A 20422-nucleotide genomic window follows, 5' to 3' on the forward strand; every position below is an offset into this window, starting at 1 on the left:
CAGTCCCATTTCACCTGCACTGAGGAGGCAGGGAGAGACGAATGTTGGAACTTCCTTGCTCTCCGGTCTTCTTTCCATTCCAGACCTCACACCCATGGAACAGTGCCCTCACGTTCATTCATGGTGTGTCTTCCTTCCTCAGTCTTCCTTGGAAACATGCTCATAGACACATCCAGAGATGTGTTTCCATGGTGATTCAGTCAAGCTGGTAATGAAGATTAATCTTCACACATAGTCTGGGATCAGCTTACTATGTATCTGAGGATGGCCTTGATCTCCTGATCTTCCTGCCCCTGCCTCCTGAATGTGGGGGTTACAGAGGCGCACCACCACATCTAGCTTCAGACAGACATTTAATAATGTTCTTGTAAGTCCTGAAGAAAATTAGAGTCTCATATAATGGAGAATGAAGTGATGGTTATAGTACTTTTATATACATTTTAAGGTACCAAAAATGTATTTTCAAAACGTTCATTCTAAACATGTTTTCCCCATGCTTATGTTGTCTGCTCTTTGATGGGAATCTTTGCCTAGGCACAGAATTTTAGGGAGGTTTAGCTAAACGTCAACCAGTTTCCTCAGGAGATGAAATTTTTTTCTTCTGCATTAGAATCCAAAGGAAGGGAGAGAGAGGGAAGGGAGGGAGAGGGACAGAAGAAGGACTTGGAATGTCAACAACATTGGAATCACACAACACTTGTCACTATGCACCTAGGCATCCACAGAATAACATCAAAATATCTGTTTCTTAATCTACTAATGGATCGATTCTCAGACTACAGGGATAAAAAGTGTGTTAATGACCCTGCCACTAAAAAGAGTAAAGGTTATTGTATATTCCACCGTCCTCTCTAAATTGTGGAGAAGTTTGCACAGGGGTGCCTTCAGCAGTGACTGCCTTTTGAGGAGCTGGGCTGGGAGGCGTTCTGGGATGTGCATGTAGATGAGAAAGATGAGGAAGTAGGGTCTGGGAGGAAGCTGACCCAGCTATGTGCCTTATCCTGGAGCAGGAAGGAACTTTGGCTCAATGTCTACAAAGTAGACTTTGGCTCAACGACCTGCAAAGTAAAGAATATGGGTCATATACAGCCAGTGAGTCGTCCACCAAGAGTGAAGATCACCACTGACATGCACTACAGGAACAGGTTGGGAAATTTAAGTTGGAATCAGAACATAGAGAGCCTGAAGTTTCAGGCAAAAGTTGAGGCTGGATCTTGAGCACCGTGAGAGTTTGGGGGAGAGCTGTGCCTTGACTAAGGGTATGTTATGTGCAAACTGTGAAAGATAGGTTAGAGCAGGGAGGGACTGGCTTAAGGGACACTATTAGTGGTAGAGTGTGAACTATCCCTATCATGGTAGATTTTCCTGTTCCAGTCTGTTTTGCATGTGGACCCTAAAATTTTTTATGCTATGACATATTTTATAAATAAATGTTTCTATAAGGAGATTGAAAAGTTTTAATAGTTAATGGGCTCTGTTCTCTCTAAAGTCCAGAGCGCTCTTTGATGGTAAGTTAGGTGATTAGGAGCTGCATTTTTTTTTAAGGCTAATAGGGACCATTATAATAGAGAATCATTGGACTGGACTAGACTTTGGAGTCCCATGTCTCAGAAGAACAGGCCTCATGAAAATGGGCTGGGGAGAAGCCTTGACTGTCTGTGAAACTGGGTGTGTCCTGATTTTAAATGTCATCATCACCTCTTGCTCAGAAATACTTTTTTTTGCATGAGGGTTGTTATAAGTGTATCTCAATTATGAAGCCATCAGAAAGGTGTTGACGTAGAAGTTTACTTTGTCACTAAATGTATGGCTTTCTAAATACTAGTTCATCAAGTGTTTAGTAAACCCGTGTTCCTTGCCAGGCTGGCCCTGTGCAGGCTCTAGGGATAGAGATGATGATGTGTTACTTGCATCTAAGAAATGTAGCTTAGTGAAGGGTGGTACATTTGTTTTCCAAGGCTACCATAATACCAGAGACTGGGAGAGTTTAACAGCAGAAACGTATTTTCTCACTGCTCTGGAGGATACAAGTCCAAGACTAGGGTGCCCATAGGATGGGTTTCCTTTAGGTCTCTCCTTGCTGTAAGATGTCTGCCCTTTTGAGACCATCTTCTTTGGGGGTAGGGGACAGGGCGGCCTTACTCTGTAACCCAGACTGGCTTGGAAATCATGATAGTTTCTCTCCCTCAACCCCCAAGGCTGGAATTATAAGCAGGGCCTGGGAAGTTTTTAAGCAGGTAGTGTTATCGTTGCCCTTCTGTGAAGAGAAAGATTGTAGAAAATGGCTTGGAAGAAGCCGAGGCCCGAGAGACCTGTATTAGATAATGGCCGGAGCCCTGATGAGCTTTCAAGCCAAGGGTGAAAGGGAAGGAACGGACCTGGCCTCACTGGATGTAAATGATACATTAGACTTTTTGCTATTTGTCAGCAAAAATGCCCAAGAGGGGCAATTTCATGTGGTTTAATTTAATAGAGCAACAGAAATAGTTGCTCTCTTGCCACAGTGGCAAGGGAGCAGGAGATTCACCTGGTGTCCTGGTTTCAGGTCATGGAAATTCAAGGGATGAATTTAAACCTTTGCTCAGGACAGGAACAAGTGTTAGAGGCAATAAGGAAGACATTTGCATTTGGACAAGTAGGACTTGGGGTGACAGTTGGACATCAAGGGTACTGTCCCAGAAGAGGTTGAAGGGATACACAAATAGCTACCAGCTCAGTTCCTACTTACTGTTATCCTGAACTGAAGGTCCTAGAATTTTATTTTTTACATTGAAATGTTGCTTTAAAAGTTTCTAATAAGTGTTACAAAATTTTTCAGATGACTTTGATCTGAAGGAAGGTGAGGAACTGTGTGGTGACAGACCAAACAGGCTGACACATACCCTACTACACAGTATCCTTACGAGTGTCTATGGGGGCCACAGAGAGAAAGACCCTGTCTGCCCTCTCTGTGGTATATAAGCACCTTTCAGGGGGCTAGGATTTAATCTTGGGATTTATTCTCAATCATCAACCAAGACCTCTTAATTGCACTTGGCTGTTCCAAAAGAAAATTCCACTTAATCTATCACACAGACAAGAATAAACACATGCTGGGAACAGGTCCAGTCACCTCAGTGTTTGTTCACATATGGAGATGTCATACGTGTGGGGTGGGGGTGTTTCCTCCAAGTCTGTCAAAGCAAAGAGATAGTTAGAAGATTTAGGTCAGGGCTGAAGGTTTTCAGGAAAGATAAATGAAGTGGCATGGGAAGCAGGGGTGTATCAGCCTGTTACAGATATGGCTAAGTGCTATGGAAAGGTAGGAGTTTGCTTTATAGTTTTTTTTTTCTTTCCACCCTGCACATCTCAACATTATCAAGAATTTCCAAAGCCTGGGGTGCTTTTTCTATTTGTCTTTCTCAGCTAAAAGCTTTCTCCTGTTCACAGAAGAGGGTGAAATTTTTAAAAAGCACAGAAAAAGCCCTAAGGGGGAAATGTCCAAGTGCAGACACATTATAAGAAACTACGCCATGGGCTTTGTGAGTGCCTAATAGGATGGCTGGGCCTCTCAGATCTCTCTGGAAACGATGAGAATACTGAGGGTGATGTTGCTGAGGATGAGTAGCTGGTTCACTGGGGTGGTGGAACTCCAGGGAGTTAGAATTTGATTATTGCTTGTGTGGTGATGTTTTAAATTCTGGTTCACATACCCCAATCTGTATAAAAGCATAAACAAAATGGGAAAAAAAATACTAGTCTGAGAAGTTTTATATTGCATAAAGTTTGATTCTAAAGGTAGTTATAACTGTGTAATGCAACAAAGGTTCTTGGCCAAAAATGTGGGGAATGAAATACAGTTCTTAGTTTTTTTAGCCTGGCGTTCTGGTTAAGCAAAGTTAAGCAACTTTCATTGCTGCAGGCGCTTTAGAGCCTTACAGGTGTATATCACTATGATGTCAAGGGCTAGATGACATTTCCCAGGCGTCTGACTGAATACCCATCCCCTGACCTGTTATAATGTCTCACAGAGGTTGCCAGTGGTTTCCAGAACTCTCTTGGGAGAACTGTTCAACTAATAACTGGTGTTAATATTTTAAGTAATTCATTGGCAACTGCTAAAATAAAATGGGACTATTAACCTGTCTCCCCTCCTCACCTCTCCCTTCCTTCTGTCTCCCTCCTCACCCCCTCCTTCCTTCCCGCTCTTCCTTTCTTCTGTCCTTTCTCTGTGATTAGACAGTAGAATCACCCCAACAGCTAGACCATTGTCAGAATTCCCTTTTTAAAGAGTACTGCTGTTAATATTTTTTTTCTTCCAAGTCATTAAGACAACACCCCCCTCTCAACCCTTTTTGAGTCATTACTGTGGTTTCCTCCATCCATGGCTAACCTTTCTGAAAGTAGGGCCCACGTGGTCTGGTGATCGTGTAGACACGCCCAGTTTAGCCGAGCCTGGGTCTGCATTCTGGAAGAAGCTGATAGGGCTACATTGCTGAGTACTGGTTGGGATCTGAGTTGAACACAGAGGCGTGCCTGGAAAGGAGCCCTGAAGGAGCCCTGCAGGACCCCATGCTCCCACACTCAGACACAGGCGTGGGGACGGTTCTACTTCACAGCAGCTTCAGTCACAGGGAGGTGAGCTGGTGCTGAGAGGATGAAAGGGAGAAAGAAAAAGGACAGATTTTAAATGTCTGGTGGTTTGGTGGCAGTTATCTTATTTGGATCATCAAAATCCTATCCATGATCCCTCAGTGCCTGACTCCGAGACTTTTCCTTCCAGAACCAGCTTCCCTTTGGCGTCTTCCATGTTATAATTTCCCTGTGTGCGGACTGTTTCTTCTATGTGACACTGACTAACTCGCTTTCTCTGCAGGGGATCTGCATGGGTGTCTAATAATAGGTGAGGACGCGTGTGAGAAGTGCTGGGCTGATTGCTTCTGATGCAGTTTTACCATTTCACGAAATTCATGTGATCTTCAAGGGAGGTGGTAATTCAGTCCTTGCTTTACATATCAACAAACTGAGACGCAAGGGAGTTAAATAATTGACTCAGACAAGAATGATAGAACCAAGAACTGAGTCTGGTGACTGGGATTTCATAATTCACCTTGTCATTGTTGAACCCCACAGTACTGAGTACTGACTGAGCACACACATTAGGGACTTGGGAACAGGTATTTTTGTTCTTCTTTGCTTGCTTGCTTAGTGTATGTGTGTGTGTGTGTGTGTGTATGTGTGTGTACACATGTGTGCATAGTGTTTGAGTGTGTGCAGTACAAGTGTATATGCATGTGTGTAGAGGCTAGAGAATAACCTCCGGTGTCATCTTCAAGAACACCATCCACATCCACCTCCTTTGAGACAAAGCATCTCATTGGCCAGAATCATCAGTTAGGGTAGACTGGCTGAAGAATGAGTCTCAAGAATCCTTCTGTCTCGGCCTCTCCAACACAGATTACAAGTGCATACTAGACCATGCCTGGTTTTTAACATGGGTTCCAGGGATTGAACTCAGATCCTCATGCGTGTGAGACAAATATATCAATGACTGAGCATCGCCCCAGCTCCATATCAGATGTTCTGTGCATCTGCACATGTCTAGTGTTTGCATAGGCGTTCGTGTGTGCACATGTATATTGACATGCCCATGAGCACCTACAGGCCAGAGGTTGATGTCAGGTACTGTTCTCGATCCCTCTGCCTCACACTTCTGAAACAGAGCCTCTCCCTGGTCCTGAACTCCCTGATTCAGCTAGACGGGCTGGCCACTTCCTTCCAGGCTCCACTCATCTGCCTCCCCGGCACTAGGATTATGTGCGCATGCCAGCGTGCATCGCATTTTTCCCGGCACTAGGATTATGTGCGCATGCCAGCGTACATCGCATTTTTCCCGGCACTAGGATTATGTGCGCATGCCAGCGTGCATCGCATTTTTTCCGGCACTAGGATTATGTGCGCATGCCAGCGTGCACGGCACTTTCTGTGGGTTCTGACCATCCAACTCTCTTTCTCTTGCTTGTACGGCAAGCACTTTACAGACGGAGCCACCGGCCAGCTTCTGGCTAGAGGATGAGAAGATGGGCTGGCAGGGATGGTTATGATGATGAGAGATCTTAGAGAGGTATTCTTAAAAATAAAATTGGCAAGACATCCTCTTGTGAATGCTGAGGAAAGCTGATCAGGCTGCCGTGGGTGTCCCGCCGACGTAGATGCCCCTGCTCTATGATATTCTAGCTAACTGAAGAAATGGAAAAGAAAAACACCCGTGCTAAATTTTAATAATCTGTATCGATCCACATCTACTTTAACCTTTTAAAATGTATATGTACTTACAGTGGTAGCCAATAGGTGTGCCGTTCTTTTCTCTTGGTAGCACATACATCTGTATGTGTTGGCATTATTAGAAGGATCTGCAAAACTGTCACACTTAATGTTTAAGTAGCATTCAGTGATGGTGGCCATTTCCCTGCTGTGGTGGCTGTTGACAAGCAGGAGACACATGAGCCAGCAGGTTAAATACGACTTGCGAGGCTACAGCTGCGACTAACTATGCTTTTGTTGTTAGTAGTAACAATGGCATGCTTATGGATTTATAATTTCCTAAGTGCATTGTCTTCTCATTGGATCAACCTTAAAACCCTACTGCGGGGTTGTAATGACTAGAACATTCCACCGTGTGGCTTTGGGAATAAAAGCACAGTGCCCTGTCTGTCTGACCAGTGCATAGCTTGTGCTTGAGGAATGCTGGGTACTGGGGCTCCTAGGGTCTGGCCCCATCCCTCCCTGCTCTATGGTAATGTGACGGAGGAGCTTTTTTCGTAGTGTGATCCATATTCTGGGTTTTATCTCATCTTCTTCGCCCTCCTCTTCATTTCATCTGGCCCTGCTCTCTGCCTCCGTGTGCCTTCAATTTCCTTGTGCCTCTGTTTTTTTTTTAACACTCGCTCCTTTATTTCCCTTATCTCCTTCTCTTGCAATATACTTTCTTTTCTGATTTCTCATCATGCCACCCTATCTCCTATTGCTTGAACTATGAGTTGTATATCCAATCTCTTTCTGGAGCTTTCAGTGATTGTCTCCTCCTTATGCTCTCAATTTGTATTCTTATTTAAGAGACCACAGGGTCTGCAGAGGGATGATTGAACACTTCAAGGCATTTCCTTTGTTTGAGCCTTTTCATAAAAGAAAAAAAAAAGACATGATCTATGCTTAAATTGAGGACTTCCTAAATTAAAACAAAAACAAAAAAAAGTAAGGAGGAAAAAAAGCTTGTATTTCAACTTTGGCGTGACTTCCTCAACAACCCCCTACCTGGCTGTGGTAAGGACAGATGACCTTGAAGTGTCAAATCACGGGCTTTCATTGTGGCCACTGTTGCTGCTGCCCAGAAGGACAGTCTCAAAAGCAGACAGGGCTTTTGTGGCTAGAACTTAGATGTGGGCATCTCTTCAATATTAAAGGCAGTAGTGTCCTATGACTACACTTACCTAATTTTTCTCATGCACTTGTAAGTCTCTTTGGCTGACTTGCAGTAAACAGAAATACTGACTTCGTTTTAAGCATATCTTCAGCATGAATGTTGGTTCTGATTGGGCCCCCCACATAAAAAGGTTTTGAATTACTACACACCTGCTCATCACTTAAGTCATGCAAGGGTTGGACCCTTTGATCCAAGGGTTGGGCCTGTGGTTGTTGATGCCTCTTTTTTATAAGCCAAGAAACTGGAATCAGAGATGTGAATACATTTACCCAGTTTCACAGCTGGTGGCCAGTGCATCTAGGCTTTGCACCCAAGCAGATCTGCTTCCGAGGGCCCATATGTGGCCTTAACACACAGCCTACTCTGCACTTCTTGGCAGTCACTTAATTTACCTCTTTTAAATGTTCTTGGGCCTTTGCCCACACACCCCTCCAACTCCTCTGGACCTTCTCCTCTGTTCAGCTCTCGGTTGACATTACTGCCCAGTCACAACTCAGCCTTCTCCTGTTGTTTGGGGGAATAACAGCGTCAACTACAGCACAAGCCAACCTCCTATTTCTTCTCGAATGCCTGCATTTCCACCCTTTACTTCCTTTCTGCCACCATCTCTCCGTGAGCTGACTCCTCCAGCCCGGTTATTTCCTCTTCCCCTTTCACACAACCCATTCCGGGTTCCCCTTGGACCTCTGCTCTCTCCACCCCATCCTTTAGAATATCCTCATCTTTCATCGTCTTCTTTTCTCCCCCTTGGGTTCTGTTCCAAGTGGACAGACTCTCACTCCCCTCTACCCGCAGGAACTCCAGACTGAAAAAGGTCCAAGGAAACCCCGGTCTTCGAGCCACACCCACGAGCTATTTTCCTTTCTTCTTGTGACTCTTTGGTTGGTTCTCGACTCATTTTGTGACCAGCACAGTTCAGATCCACTGAGTGGCTCCTGTTTCCAAACCAGTCTAGCTGTGCGCTGGCTCTTGGCCCTGCTTCCTTTTCTTTCTTCCTATTGCGGAACCCAAGCTTACGTCTCCCACATGGTAGCCTCATCCACCCCTGTGGTATCTTTCCTACTAAACTCTCCCGCTTCTTCCCAAGACGAGAGTCAGCCTGTAAAGTTCAGCTTTGGCTTATAAAATAATAGAAGACCAAAATGTTAGAGTGGTTCCCATTGCCCCCCCCCCCATTAATGCCCTTATCCTGATTTCCAAGGCCCTTGTTCTCCTTTGATCCCTGCGTGCATGTTAGGACTGCATCCTTACTAGTTCTTCTCTCCATCCCATAGTGATCCACTCCTTTGTGCTTGCAGTCTGTTGCGTGGTCTCTCCTTGACAGGGATGTCTTCAGCGGGCATCATTCACAAGCATCAGCTAAGTGCCCGAGTTGTATGCTCTGTGTGTAAAAGATGCCCTGGGCTTCCTTTAGCCCCTTTTGCATGAAATAAGACAAGCCTCATTTCTACCAAATGTCAGTGCATCTTCTACTTCCCTCCTTGTGCCGATGGCTTTCTCATTATCCTGTCATGAGCGTCTCCCGGGAAGGTTCCCCTCCTCTTATGCTTCCTGTAGCACCTTCCAGGTGGCCTCTCAGCCAGCTGACTTGCCAGAAGCACTGATTGAAGAGAGTCACTCTCTATTTGGAGCTAAATCAAGTGCAACCCAAGTTGGATGCAAGGTGCCAAGATATATGAGCGCAGGCGGTATTCATGGCACGTGTCTGCAGCGGGAGCTGCCCCCAAACTGAGAACTTTGACATTGCCAGTCACTGCATCCAGCTGCCTCCGTCTTCACGCCGTTCCCTTGGCCCCTGGTCTAGCCGGTTCGGTAGGAAGTTTGTCAGCACTAAGTAGAGAGCACCGTCCTGTCAAATTAAGGTCAGTCTGTTGGGAAGGGGTTTTGTTTGTCCAATTGAAGAGTAAAGGGTGGCCACCGGCACTGGATGGAGTTTTCTTTGCTTGTCTGCTCCATAGGTTTTTGCTTTGTTTGTTTTATGGCTGTTGTGCTAATTCAGACTCTCTGAAGGAAAAAGAGGAGATGATTTTTAAGCACTTTTGGGTGGGCTGAGCCCAACATAATAATTAAAAGGTGAAGGAATAGGTTGCTTCTTTCTCTTCTGCCATTCATATTTTTTTTATTTCTTTGATGCTTATTTTACAAATTGAACTTTATCAGCTGTTAACAAGGAATCAGAATTCAAATCCTACACTCTTTGTTTGTTTTTTTTTCATATATTTACACACGAATTTCTGTCATTTTCACCCCATTCTCCTCTCTGTCTCCTGCCTGCTGGAGCCTCCTTCTCAGGTCTTCTCTTACGTCCATGGCTTCTTTTTAATGGGTGGCCCACCGAGTTCAGTTAGTTCCATCCCGAGCATGGGTAAGTTATAGAGCAAAAATGCCTGTCAGTGATGCCACCACTGAAGAAATGGCACCCCCTCCCCCAACTACCTTTATGGGCCAGTTGTCCCTCAGGAAGCGGGGAGGTCTCATGAATGACAACACACACACACACACACACACACACACACACACACACACACACACACACGGTGAAATGGCAAGGGACCCAGTCTTGTACTGAGTCTGTGCAGATAACCACAGCTGCAGGGAGTTCACGACTGTTGCTACATCTCCAGAAGATGTCTTCTTGTTGCATACCTTCCCATCCGCTGGCTCTTCCAGGCTTTGCACTCCTTCCATGATGTTCAGTGAGTATTGAAAGGGGTCATACAGCTCTTCCATTTAAACCAAGCACTCCACTCAGTCTGGGTGCCTTCAGTTATAAGTTTCTGCATTTCCCACCACTCCCTACAGTAGAAGCATCTCTGATTGGGCACCACACTAACCTATGGATTTAACAGAAGCATCTCTGATTGGGCACCACGCTAACCTATGGATTTAACAGAAGCATCTCTGATTGGGCACCATGCTAACCTATGGATTTAACAGAAGCAACTCTGATTGGGCACCACACTAATTTATGGACTTAACACTGGTATTCAGAAGGTAGTTGAACAAGACCATTCAGCAAAATAGTCCTTGTAGGCTCTCCACTACAGCCATAGGCTCTTGACCAGGTTTACAGAACTGAATCCTATGCTTTCCAAAGGCCTGTAGGCTTTGCATGACATCATCTCTCTTTTACCTGGTGGAGAACAGTTACAAGTGTTGGTTATTGTACCTCCTTCCAATGCACTTAATATAGTTGCGTTAAGAACCCAATCAACCCATAAGATATTATTAAAATTCTCCCTGTATGTCTAAATTTGTCCTTATAGAACATTATTTACCAGCTAAAGAGTCACTGCCCATGAAATCACCATTCAGACCATTGCTTTGATAGCACACATTGACTTGAATATCTTCAAGCTTTCTTGGCTTTGTTCTAAACATGAGAACTAAGTCATTTCACCGGTGTGTGCTGCCATCCATCATGATCATGGGTAATCCTCACTGATCCTTGGAGCGGAGCCTCCGATTTGCAGAAAGCACCACACAGCGATGACCACATGCAATTTCCTCACAGCTGCAGGGTGACATATTAGAGGGTGTTGCGGCTGCTGAGTTCAAATATTAATTTTTGATTTGTTTAAATTGTGAGCATGTCTGCATGCTGTGTCTATTTAGAAAACAAATAGAATCTTCTAGTGCTTAAAATAGGAAATGTATTTATTTTATCTGGAGCTAGTTCTCTGTCTCCAGACTTCCCTGTAATATGTTCATTAATTTGCTTGCTCTGAGCGTGAATTCGCTGTGTGTTGACAAGGTGGCACGTATACAAACAACTGGAAGCCCATCTGCCTTCTCCCCACCACACACGTGCTCATTATACACCAGTAATCCGAAGCGGGCTGAGCATAAATGTATCCCGAGTCTCACTTTTCTCCTTGTCACTCTTAATGAATGTTAGAGTTAAAGACCCTCCACTGTAATTGCAACAGTGACAAGAAGATTTCACCTACTGAGTGGCAGTGGGAGGAATCTGGACGGCAGCTTCCCGCACTAGGCACTGCTTGAGCAACCAGTGTATGCACACATCATCTAGGCATATCTGAGGTCAACCTCCTGTTTGTTTTTTTTTTATTATAGGCAGGGAGATAAGCTAGCTGTGGATGCCTTCCTGCACAGATGGGGCTTTAGGATGGGATGTTAATCCTCCCCAAGGCTGTTAGATGGGTGGGTTGGAAATTCAGGCCCCTATTCTAGCGACTGCAGCAGCAGTAAAGATGGAGCCTGAGCTGTAGGAGCTTCCTCTGGAGTGTCCCGAGGAAGGCTTCAGATGAGTCATAGGCACGGACGGAAAGGGCGATGGGGACCATTGCGGGGGACTTCACTCTAGGGTTGATTGGCCTCTCTGAGGACACTGCCATGTTAAGAGCATCATTTCTGACTGGCTGTGCTCCTACAGCCAGCGACATCAGAATCACTGTTTGTCAGAAGGTTGCCACCTACCCAGAAGAATCAAGTCTCCTCCACATCAGATCAGTTTTTATAGAGTATGAGATAGGCTGCGTGAGGTGACTGGTGTCACAGCAGTTCACAGGGACACCCAGTCATCTGCGGTGCCTGGAGACGGGACATGCCACATTTAAATTTGTTTAGATTGTAGAATGGACACATTTGGGTGGCCCTAGGGATAGTTCTGTCTTCATTAGCTCAGACTGTAACTGACAAGGCAGTTGTATATTCTCTCTCTCTCTCTCTCTCTCACACACACACACACACACACACACACACACACACACACACACACTGCCAAGTAGCATCCTTTTCCTCCTAAGTTGAAGTGGGTTTTTGAAAACTAGAGGCTACACTCCTCACTAACCTTTCCAGGGGCCACCAGGTTCTCCCCGCTTTCTTGAGATTCTTATTTTTTATTGCATTTACTTACATGTTTATTTTAAAGTACAGTTTCTGTTTTCTTTTATTTTTCCCAGATGGTTTTTCTTCTGTCCTTATGAAACCAACTCTTTACACAGGCTTCAGCGGAGATCAGCCCACAACATAGCAGGTCTAAATCCTGTGGAGGTTTCAGTCTTTCTAGGCTTCACGAGATCAATCCGTGCTCTCCGTACTGTGAATGGCAAAACACGCAATACATAGTAATGGAGCTTGGAAAGTACAAAAACATTGAAGGTACTTTCCTCAGGAATGTCCCTGGAGGCAGAGGCCTCTACTGTATTCAGAATGAAGAGCATCTCAATAGTCTTATTCTTAGACACACACAGGGTATAGTTGTGCAGTCAGTCGGCAGCATGTGGCCATGACCTTTTCTGTCCCAACTGTTGTTTCTATTTTTGGCCATCTTGGAGCCAAGATCTGTAAGAGGATCATATTTATTTGTGTGTGTGTGTGTGTGTGTGTTCTCAGGCACACATGTGTCGCAACATGCATACTGAGGTCAGAAAACAATTTGTGCGACTCACTTCTCTCCGTCCGCCGAGTGGGTCCCAGGGTTTGTAGTCAGGTTGTCAGGCTTAGCGGCAAGCACCTCCAGACACTGAGCTGGCACCCTGACCCATCTCACGTAGGCTCCTTTGTGTGTGCTTTGTCTGTCTGAGACAAGCTCTTTCTGTGTAGCCCAGGCTGACCTTGAATTTGTGGGAATCTTTTCTTCTGCGACCTCCCTGATGCTGGGACTACAAGCAAGCACCGCTACCCCCAGCTTTGTGTACTCAGACCGGCCCTCTAGAAACTCATTTCTCGAGGACATCCTGTTTTATTCAACTACTGCTTTGGGTCTAACTGTTCTGTTTTCTTGAACCCCTTCCCATCCCCTCCCACCCTGCCCAGTTCTCTTATCTTTGCAGGTAACCCGGCTTCCTCCCCGCTCCCCTTTTCCCAAAAGTGTCCTTACCTTTGAACTAGTTTGGCTCCTGGTACCTCATGCCCAGGCCCCCGTCCTCATCCCTGAAGCCTCGTGTGTCCTCTGTCACTGTTACCACTCCACACTCACTCTATGCCCTCCGCTGCTCAGCCTGCCTCCTCCATCAGCCTGCATCACGGAACACTAGAGGCACAGCCCTCTGTAAGGTGAGAGGCAGCCAGTTCTGCTCAGCATCCCAGCTGCTCCCTGGGAGGGGAATCTGGCACAAAGTGTATGCCTTGCTGCTCTTTCCCCTCAGATGAGATGCTTCTCTAGGCTAGGGTAGGAAGTTGGAGAGGCTGCGTGCTGTATTGATGGAGGAAGGCCAGGGTTTGTTCTTTCCAGTGCACCCTCAGGCTGGGTTGTCGGCAACCCTTCCCCCACTTTTGACCTTTTACTTATGCCTTGGGCTGACAAATTTGCTGTCTTCGCAGGTGAGGCTTCGGTAACTTCCTACGGGGGGCTTGTGACACCATGCTGCCTTTTCGGTGGGGGTGGCTGCGAACAATAGGAAAGGACATGTGGATTGGTGTTGCACATTACTGTTTCCTTGTACACGTTTACTACTTGGACAGAATCATATACTCAGGGTCATTTAACTGACTGTGCCAAAAAACTCTGGGAATACTGTACCTACTTAAATTTTTTTGTTGTTTGAAAATTACTTTTTCAAATGCTTAACTTCACCTATAGTTAAAAAACAATAAGATAAAAGACAACTTTTCACTAACCTGATTAATCAAGCTTGTTCTATTTAACTATGTATTTATATGTGTGTATATGTATACATTCACTTATATATGTATATATTCATTTAAATATATATGTAATATATATTATAATACTCATATATATTCATAGTGTCAGCATAGTTATTACAAAATAGACTCAAATGTCTCTTAGAAACATAAAATGATAGGAACTTTCTAGAAAGAAATTTGTAATGCCTATTAAGAATTGGACATTGTTTTTCATGCCCACCATGGTAAAGATGTGTGTTCATCTGGGTCTGGCATGTGTGAACTGAGGAATTAAGTTCTCTATCTCGGTTTCCTCATTTATCAAGGGGACAGGATGGGATGGAGTAGACTGTCCCCTCAGGAGAGATTTGCACTGTGGCAGATGAGACAGTACCTAATGCATGTTCAGAGGCCACAAATACAAGCTCTAATGATATTATTAGTTGTACCCTCTAATGTTGTCCTTTAAAAATGATCGGGAATGCGGGTCAAGATTTATGCACAAAGCCATTTATTGTGGCCTTAAGTAGAAAAGTGGAGACAAACGTCCACTCTGTAATACAAATGACCTTTTCTATTTGTTGACTTAAAGCTACAGTATCATGTAGTCCTTAAAAATAGTGTTGACAAAATGTCCCTAATGGCATGTGGAGATGATGATGAGTCTGAGTAGGAAATGCAATGTGTCCACACTTCATAGAATCTCATCTGTGTAAAAATCTACATGTGAAAGTTTATGTAGAAAAAGCATAAAGGAAAATAAAATGTCAAAACTAGTAGTAGAACTCTGAAAAGCATTCCTACAGTGGCTAGTTTTTTTGTTTACAGTTTGAGAAATTATTTTTCATATCTTATTCTATAGATTGCTTTGCTGTAAGAGAACTGAAATCATTGAATAGATTTTGATCTTCTTCTTTGCCGACCACTGCCACTCAGGCTGGAGCCTTGAGCCAGCTTGCAGGTGGTGCCTGGTGGGACTGGCCACTTGCAGCCCGATGTCCTGAGTTCCGTGTCTGCCCTAGGGCACAATACTTCTCTGAATGTAAGAACATTTGTATTGATCCTCAGGCTCCTGTTGCTCTGGTTTCTGGCTCCCTTCCTATATCATCAGTCATTCTGAGGTCTCCCAAGGAATTTTTTCTAAAAAGATTTTGACTTCAAGCTTATGAAAAAAAAAAAAAGCTGTTTCCTAGATTTCAGAAATTTATTATTCTTTTTTCCCTTGGTTTAATAAAAATCAGTCAGCCAACCCTGATTCACAGCAGGATTCCACCGCATATTTATTTAAGTGGTGTTTTGTTGGGGCTGGTGGGAAGGAGAGGAAGGGAGGTTTGGGTGAAGGGATTAATACAGGAACTCCCTCAGATTGTTGTTTTGAAATGAATTTATTCATAGGATTGGGTATTCAGTGTGACTTTTTGAACAATAGAATAAATACAGGCAGTGAACAAAAAGAGTTAGAAAGTCCAACTTTTCAAACTGAGGTAGTTATAATCTCCTGTGTAAGGCAGAGCTGTAATCTAACTTGGATGAATGTGACACTCTGGGCAACTCATGGTTGACTTTTATATTTCCAGATGTCATTTATTGATTTCTTCTTTGCCTCTGGGTATTCACTCTATCATGCCTTGTGATATGCCATGGGATTGATGGATGTCTTCTCGTGGCTGCTTTAACAGGGAGCTCTGGAAGGGGAGCTGAGGCCCTGAGTGATTGCGGCCTGCACTCTTGAGCACTTCCCACTGGCTTCTGGGATCTGAATGCACACAGCCAGCCACGTTGGGTTTGAGGTTTCCACAGATGTGATCGGAAGGACAGACGTTATGGAGGGGTGCATTAGTTACTTTTCTCTGCTGTGATCAGATACCCAAAAGAAGCGACCTGAGGAAGGACGTGTTTGTTTTGACTTTTAGCTTTTGATGATACTCGGAACAGAGAAAAGGCATGGTAGGGAGAGCTCCGTGGGGAAGATATGGTGGCAGAAATGTGAGGTATCAGAAAATGCTTTGTCTGTAAGCAGGAGACAACGGAAAGATGAATGCTGGTGTTCAGGCATCTTTTTATTTAGCTTATGACTCCAGCCTATGAGCATGGTGCCACTCACACTCAAGATGAGGCGTCCCTCCACATTAAACACCCATATTGGTGGAAGTATTAAGGCAACTCCACGTAGTTAAAAGGGAGGTTTATTTTGTGGGGTAACTTACAAGTGAAGGGATAGGTACCAGGGTCCGGGAAAGGTGTAGCACAGTCCAGCGATGTTCTCTAGAGAACTCTGCTCTGTCTACCTCCAGCATCCAGGATCCAGGAACCAAGAGGAGCCAGCACATCTGGATCTCTGGTCTTAAGGGCTCCCTCTCAGCCCTACCTTGTAGGCATGACAGTTACTGGAAGCCTCAGTGTGGGTAGTACTTCCAGGTCAAAGCTGGAACAGCTACCCACTACAACCCCCAGAGCAGTGGTTCTCAACATGTGGGTCATTACCCCTTTGGGGTCAAGCTAGAAAACACAAATATCTACGTTATGATTCATAACAGTAGCAAAAGTACAGTTATGAAGTAGCAACAAAAATAATTTTATGAGTGGGGGTTGCTACAACATGAGGCATTAGGAAGGCATTAGGAAGATTGAGAACCATTGCCCTAGACAATCCCAGAAGTTGTGGCTCTGAATCTCAAGTGGACAATTAAGATTAAGTGCCACAAGGACTGTAATGAATTTCTGTTTATCTGTCCATTGGAGCCATAGAAAGAGGACCCGACCAATGTCAGCTCTAGGATAAACTAGGCTGAGGGGAGAGGAAGAGCTTCATGGAGAAAGGCTGGTCGGAAGTGTTACATGTTGCGGGGTTTCTGACAGGATAACGAGGAATCCAGTCAATTTCGTCACTTAGAGTCCACTAGAGACCTTTGCTGTTGTGGAGGCTGAGACAGGACACCTCAAAGTAGGTGTTAGGAAGGGAAGGAAGCTGAGTCATATGTTAGGGACTTTTTTCTCTGATGGAATATCTGACAGGAAGCAAGTCAGGGGAGGAAGGGTTTGACTTTGACTGGCAATTTTAAGGAGACCGTGCATTATGGTGGGGGAAAACATTGCATTAGGTGAGAGGAGAGAACAGTGGCTTGCTCATGTCTGGGTAGCCAGGAGGCAGAGAAAATGACCCTAGAGGCCAGGCTGACCTGTAACCTCAGGGCCTACTCCTCCCAAACCCAGCAAACCACCTCCTCCAGCTAGGCACTCCTTCCAGAAGGTTCCACAGCCTGGGAAAACAGCATCACCAACTGAGTGTTCAAACACAGGAGCCCTTGAGGGGCATTTTACAACCCAGGCAGTCACAGGTGGTTAGGGAGAGACAGCGACACAAGATGTTTGTACAGAAATCCTCGGGGGGGATGGGGGGGGCTGGAGGTAGTGTGCAGTGTGTTTAGGGGTTGGGTCAAGGATAGAGTGAAGAGGTGGGGGAGAGCACTGAGAACAGAATCCAGAATGTCAGGAGGAATCCAGTGAGGTGGGAAATAGGATAAAAATGAGTAAAGATAGATGTTCCCAGCCGAAAGGAACAAACAGAGGGCATGATGCACATGGGCTGAGTGACATCCTCCAGAACACTTGGTGGGTGTGGTGTTGTGGTGTCTTGGAAGGAGTAGAGAGGGTTCCAGGATGGCTGCTGAAAGAGCAGAAAGGACTGGTCATGGCCTGACCGCAGCTGGATAATGTACTGGATATGTATTTTGGTCTTCATGCAAATGGCTTGCAGAGCTCCCCAGGATCAGATAAATCAACGAATACCTGTTTACTGTATCCTCACACTGCTTACTTTGTCCTCAGAGTGTCGCCATGATGACTGTTCTCTTTCATGTCCCTGTCTGAGAAAGCTTCCGTCAGCTACAGCTGTTCTCTAGCCCAACCCCAGCTGCAAATCTTGTCCACGCGTGCCCAAACCCGGAGTCCTCTGCCCACACTTGCCCGGAGGAGGACGAGCGCATGGCACCCCATCCAATGGGGCCTTTTCTAGGTGTTTCCTGGGCTCCCATCCTCATAGAACACCGCCTTCATTTGCTCTTATTTTCTGAAGCATTTCAACTTCTTTAGGCATACCTGTAGGGTTGTGCTTCTACCCTAAGAGGGCGGCCCAGGATAAGAACAGAGTGCTTGGAATTTGCACGTCATACACAGCAGCGGGGCGGAGGGGGGGTGGTCAGGGAACAGCCTCCTTCTCATATTTCCCTTAGTGCAAGTTGCCATTTCCTTGACGTGTACTGAAGGGCTGTAATAAGGATTCATTTGGCTCCTAGGATACTGTGTATTGTCTCTAATACTGGCGGAAGGCTGCCTGCTCTGTGAGACTCCCAGGTTCAGAAGAAGGCCGGGGACCTCGGTTCTGTGTGATGGGAGAAGAGTCGGCATTTTTGAAGAGGACCCTTTGACGTGACGTCTGGGGCAGCAGTAGTGGGTCTCTAGGGCAATGGTCTCACTCTGGTTGGAGTGCCGGCATGGGGATGAGATGTGCTTCCTGTGCTGAGAATATTTGTCGATGACCAACCGTTAAATCAGCAGTTAACATTTCTCCAAAAGCGCAGGGGCCAGATCTCTTCTAGTGGGGATCATGGATGCCACCTCTGTGGCTGACATGGGCCTTTTTTTTTTTTTTAAGAGCCAATGTGGCCCAGATCACTATCATGACTTAGATTGCCAAGAGATGAAACAAGACATCTGAACCCTGGTAGGGTATGAACAGGTGCAAACAAGTGCTTAGAGTGCCCTGGGGAGAACAGGGAAAGGGCCTAAAACCAGAGTCCTTTCTGCCTGTCCTTCGCCTCGACAGTTTTCATTTTGGTGGTGATTAGGATCCCCAGGTTTCCTCTGCCGTCGAGATGAGGGATTGCGGACGAGACTCTGAGGGTAATTACCACTTGAAGGCAGAGCAGAGGGTGTTCGCCCACAATGGAAGCTGAACCCAATCGAGCTCTTTATTAAAGGATGACTATTACATGAGCGAGAACAAGGGAGTGCCGGCCGCACATGATAATTTGTTTTATGGCTTTAATCACAGCTGGTGTGACAGAGCTGCTGAGAACCATCTATCAGGTCATGAAAATGATTTTTCCACTCACGGCCCATCGTTATAATTCTATCTTCACTTAAAGACTAAAATGTTCAAGCAACTCAATCCAATTATCTGCTAACCTCACTCTCCCCATTTTGAAGGCTGACGGCCGTGTGCTGGCTCCGAGCCGTGGGGAGGAGTCCTGTGGCAGGCTGGGGAGCCTGCGCAGTGATGAGGACTCACAGCCCTCAAGGGCTTTGCTCCTGGGGGGCGAAGTTACACCTTCTGATCTCGCTGTTCCTGGTGGACTGACAGTTCTCTCTACCACGTCAAGTATATCTGTCACACAAAAGCCCTAGTACTTGAAGGTCGTCCAATTGGAAAGAAATGAGAACTCAGTTGCCGCTGCTGGGCCTAGCATTTACTAAAACCATTTACTAAAAACCTCGAGCCCACGATCTGTACAAGCTCTCAGCTTCGACTTTCCTAGGGTGCGGCCTCTGGGGCTCCTCTTTAGATGGCTGAGCTGCGGCTGTGGTATCGAACCCCCTCCACCCTGTGGTGTACTGATTACCTTGGCACGTGAGCATGAGTGCGTGATTCTCTCCTCTTCCCTCTCCAGAATGCCATTCTCTGTGCCAGCGCTGCGTGGCTAACCTCCACGACACAGGTAGTGTCTGCCTAAAGTGCCAGCATGCCCGCCACCTGCTGCTGGGGGATCACTGTGTTGCTGACTGCCCTCCTGGACACTATGCAGAGAGGGGCACTTGTCAAAGTGAGTAAGCGCCAGACTGGCAGGGGGATTTGGGGTGCTGAGGAAGTTCTTTTGGCGTCACAGGAGGCTTTGGTGTCTCAAAGAGAAAGGAGGCTGGAAGCATGGTTGCAGGGCTGCAGCCTGGCCTGGCGAGTGCCCTGTTTGAAGTCTTCATCTCCACATGGTGTTCTGGGGGTGCCTTCATTGCCTCCTCACTGCTGGCACAGAATACCTGGAACAAGCCAGTTAAAGAAGGAGGAGCTTACTTTGTCTTTCAGTTGGAGAATATGGCCCCTTGTGGCAAGAAAGTGGGGGGGGAGGGGGGGTTGCTGAGCTTGAGACAACCGGTTCCGCTGCATCCCTACCTGGGAAGCAGAGAGAAATGGATGCAGGTGCTCCCTTTACGTTTTCTTCTGTGGTCAGCGTAGGGCCTCAGCCCATGCAATTTAGACGACATCATCCCACCTCACTGAGCCTCGCCTAGAAGCTCTGCCACAAGCATCCATGGAGGTTTGTCCTCTGTGAGGGTCTAGAGCGTGGCGGGTTGACAATACTGAATGTCACC

General features: G+C 45.9%; 1 protein-coding gene across 1 annotated transcript in view; it reads left to right on the forward strand.

The window, feature by feature from the left end:
• Fras1 (Fraser extracellular matrix complex subunit 1) overlaps positions 1–20422 on the forward strand; it is a 353235-nt gene that overhangs the window by 174408 nt on the left and 158405 nt on the right. The window contains exon 20 of the mRNA XM_059274782.1: positions 19726–19878. Within this exon, the coding sequence (XP_059130765.1) occupies positions 19726–19878 (153 nt within the window). The remainder of the gene's footprint in view (positions 1–19725; positions 19879–20422) is intronic.

Source organism: Peromyscus eremicus, chromosome 10 (genome assembly GCF_949786415.1).
Source record: "Peromyscus eremicus chromosome 10, PerEre_H2_v1, whole genome shotgun sequence".
In the NCBI taxonomy this organism is placed as follows: domain Eukaryota; kingdom Metazoa; phylum Chordata; class Mammalia; order Rodentia; family Cricetidae; genus Peromyscus; species Peromyscus eremicus.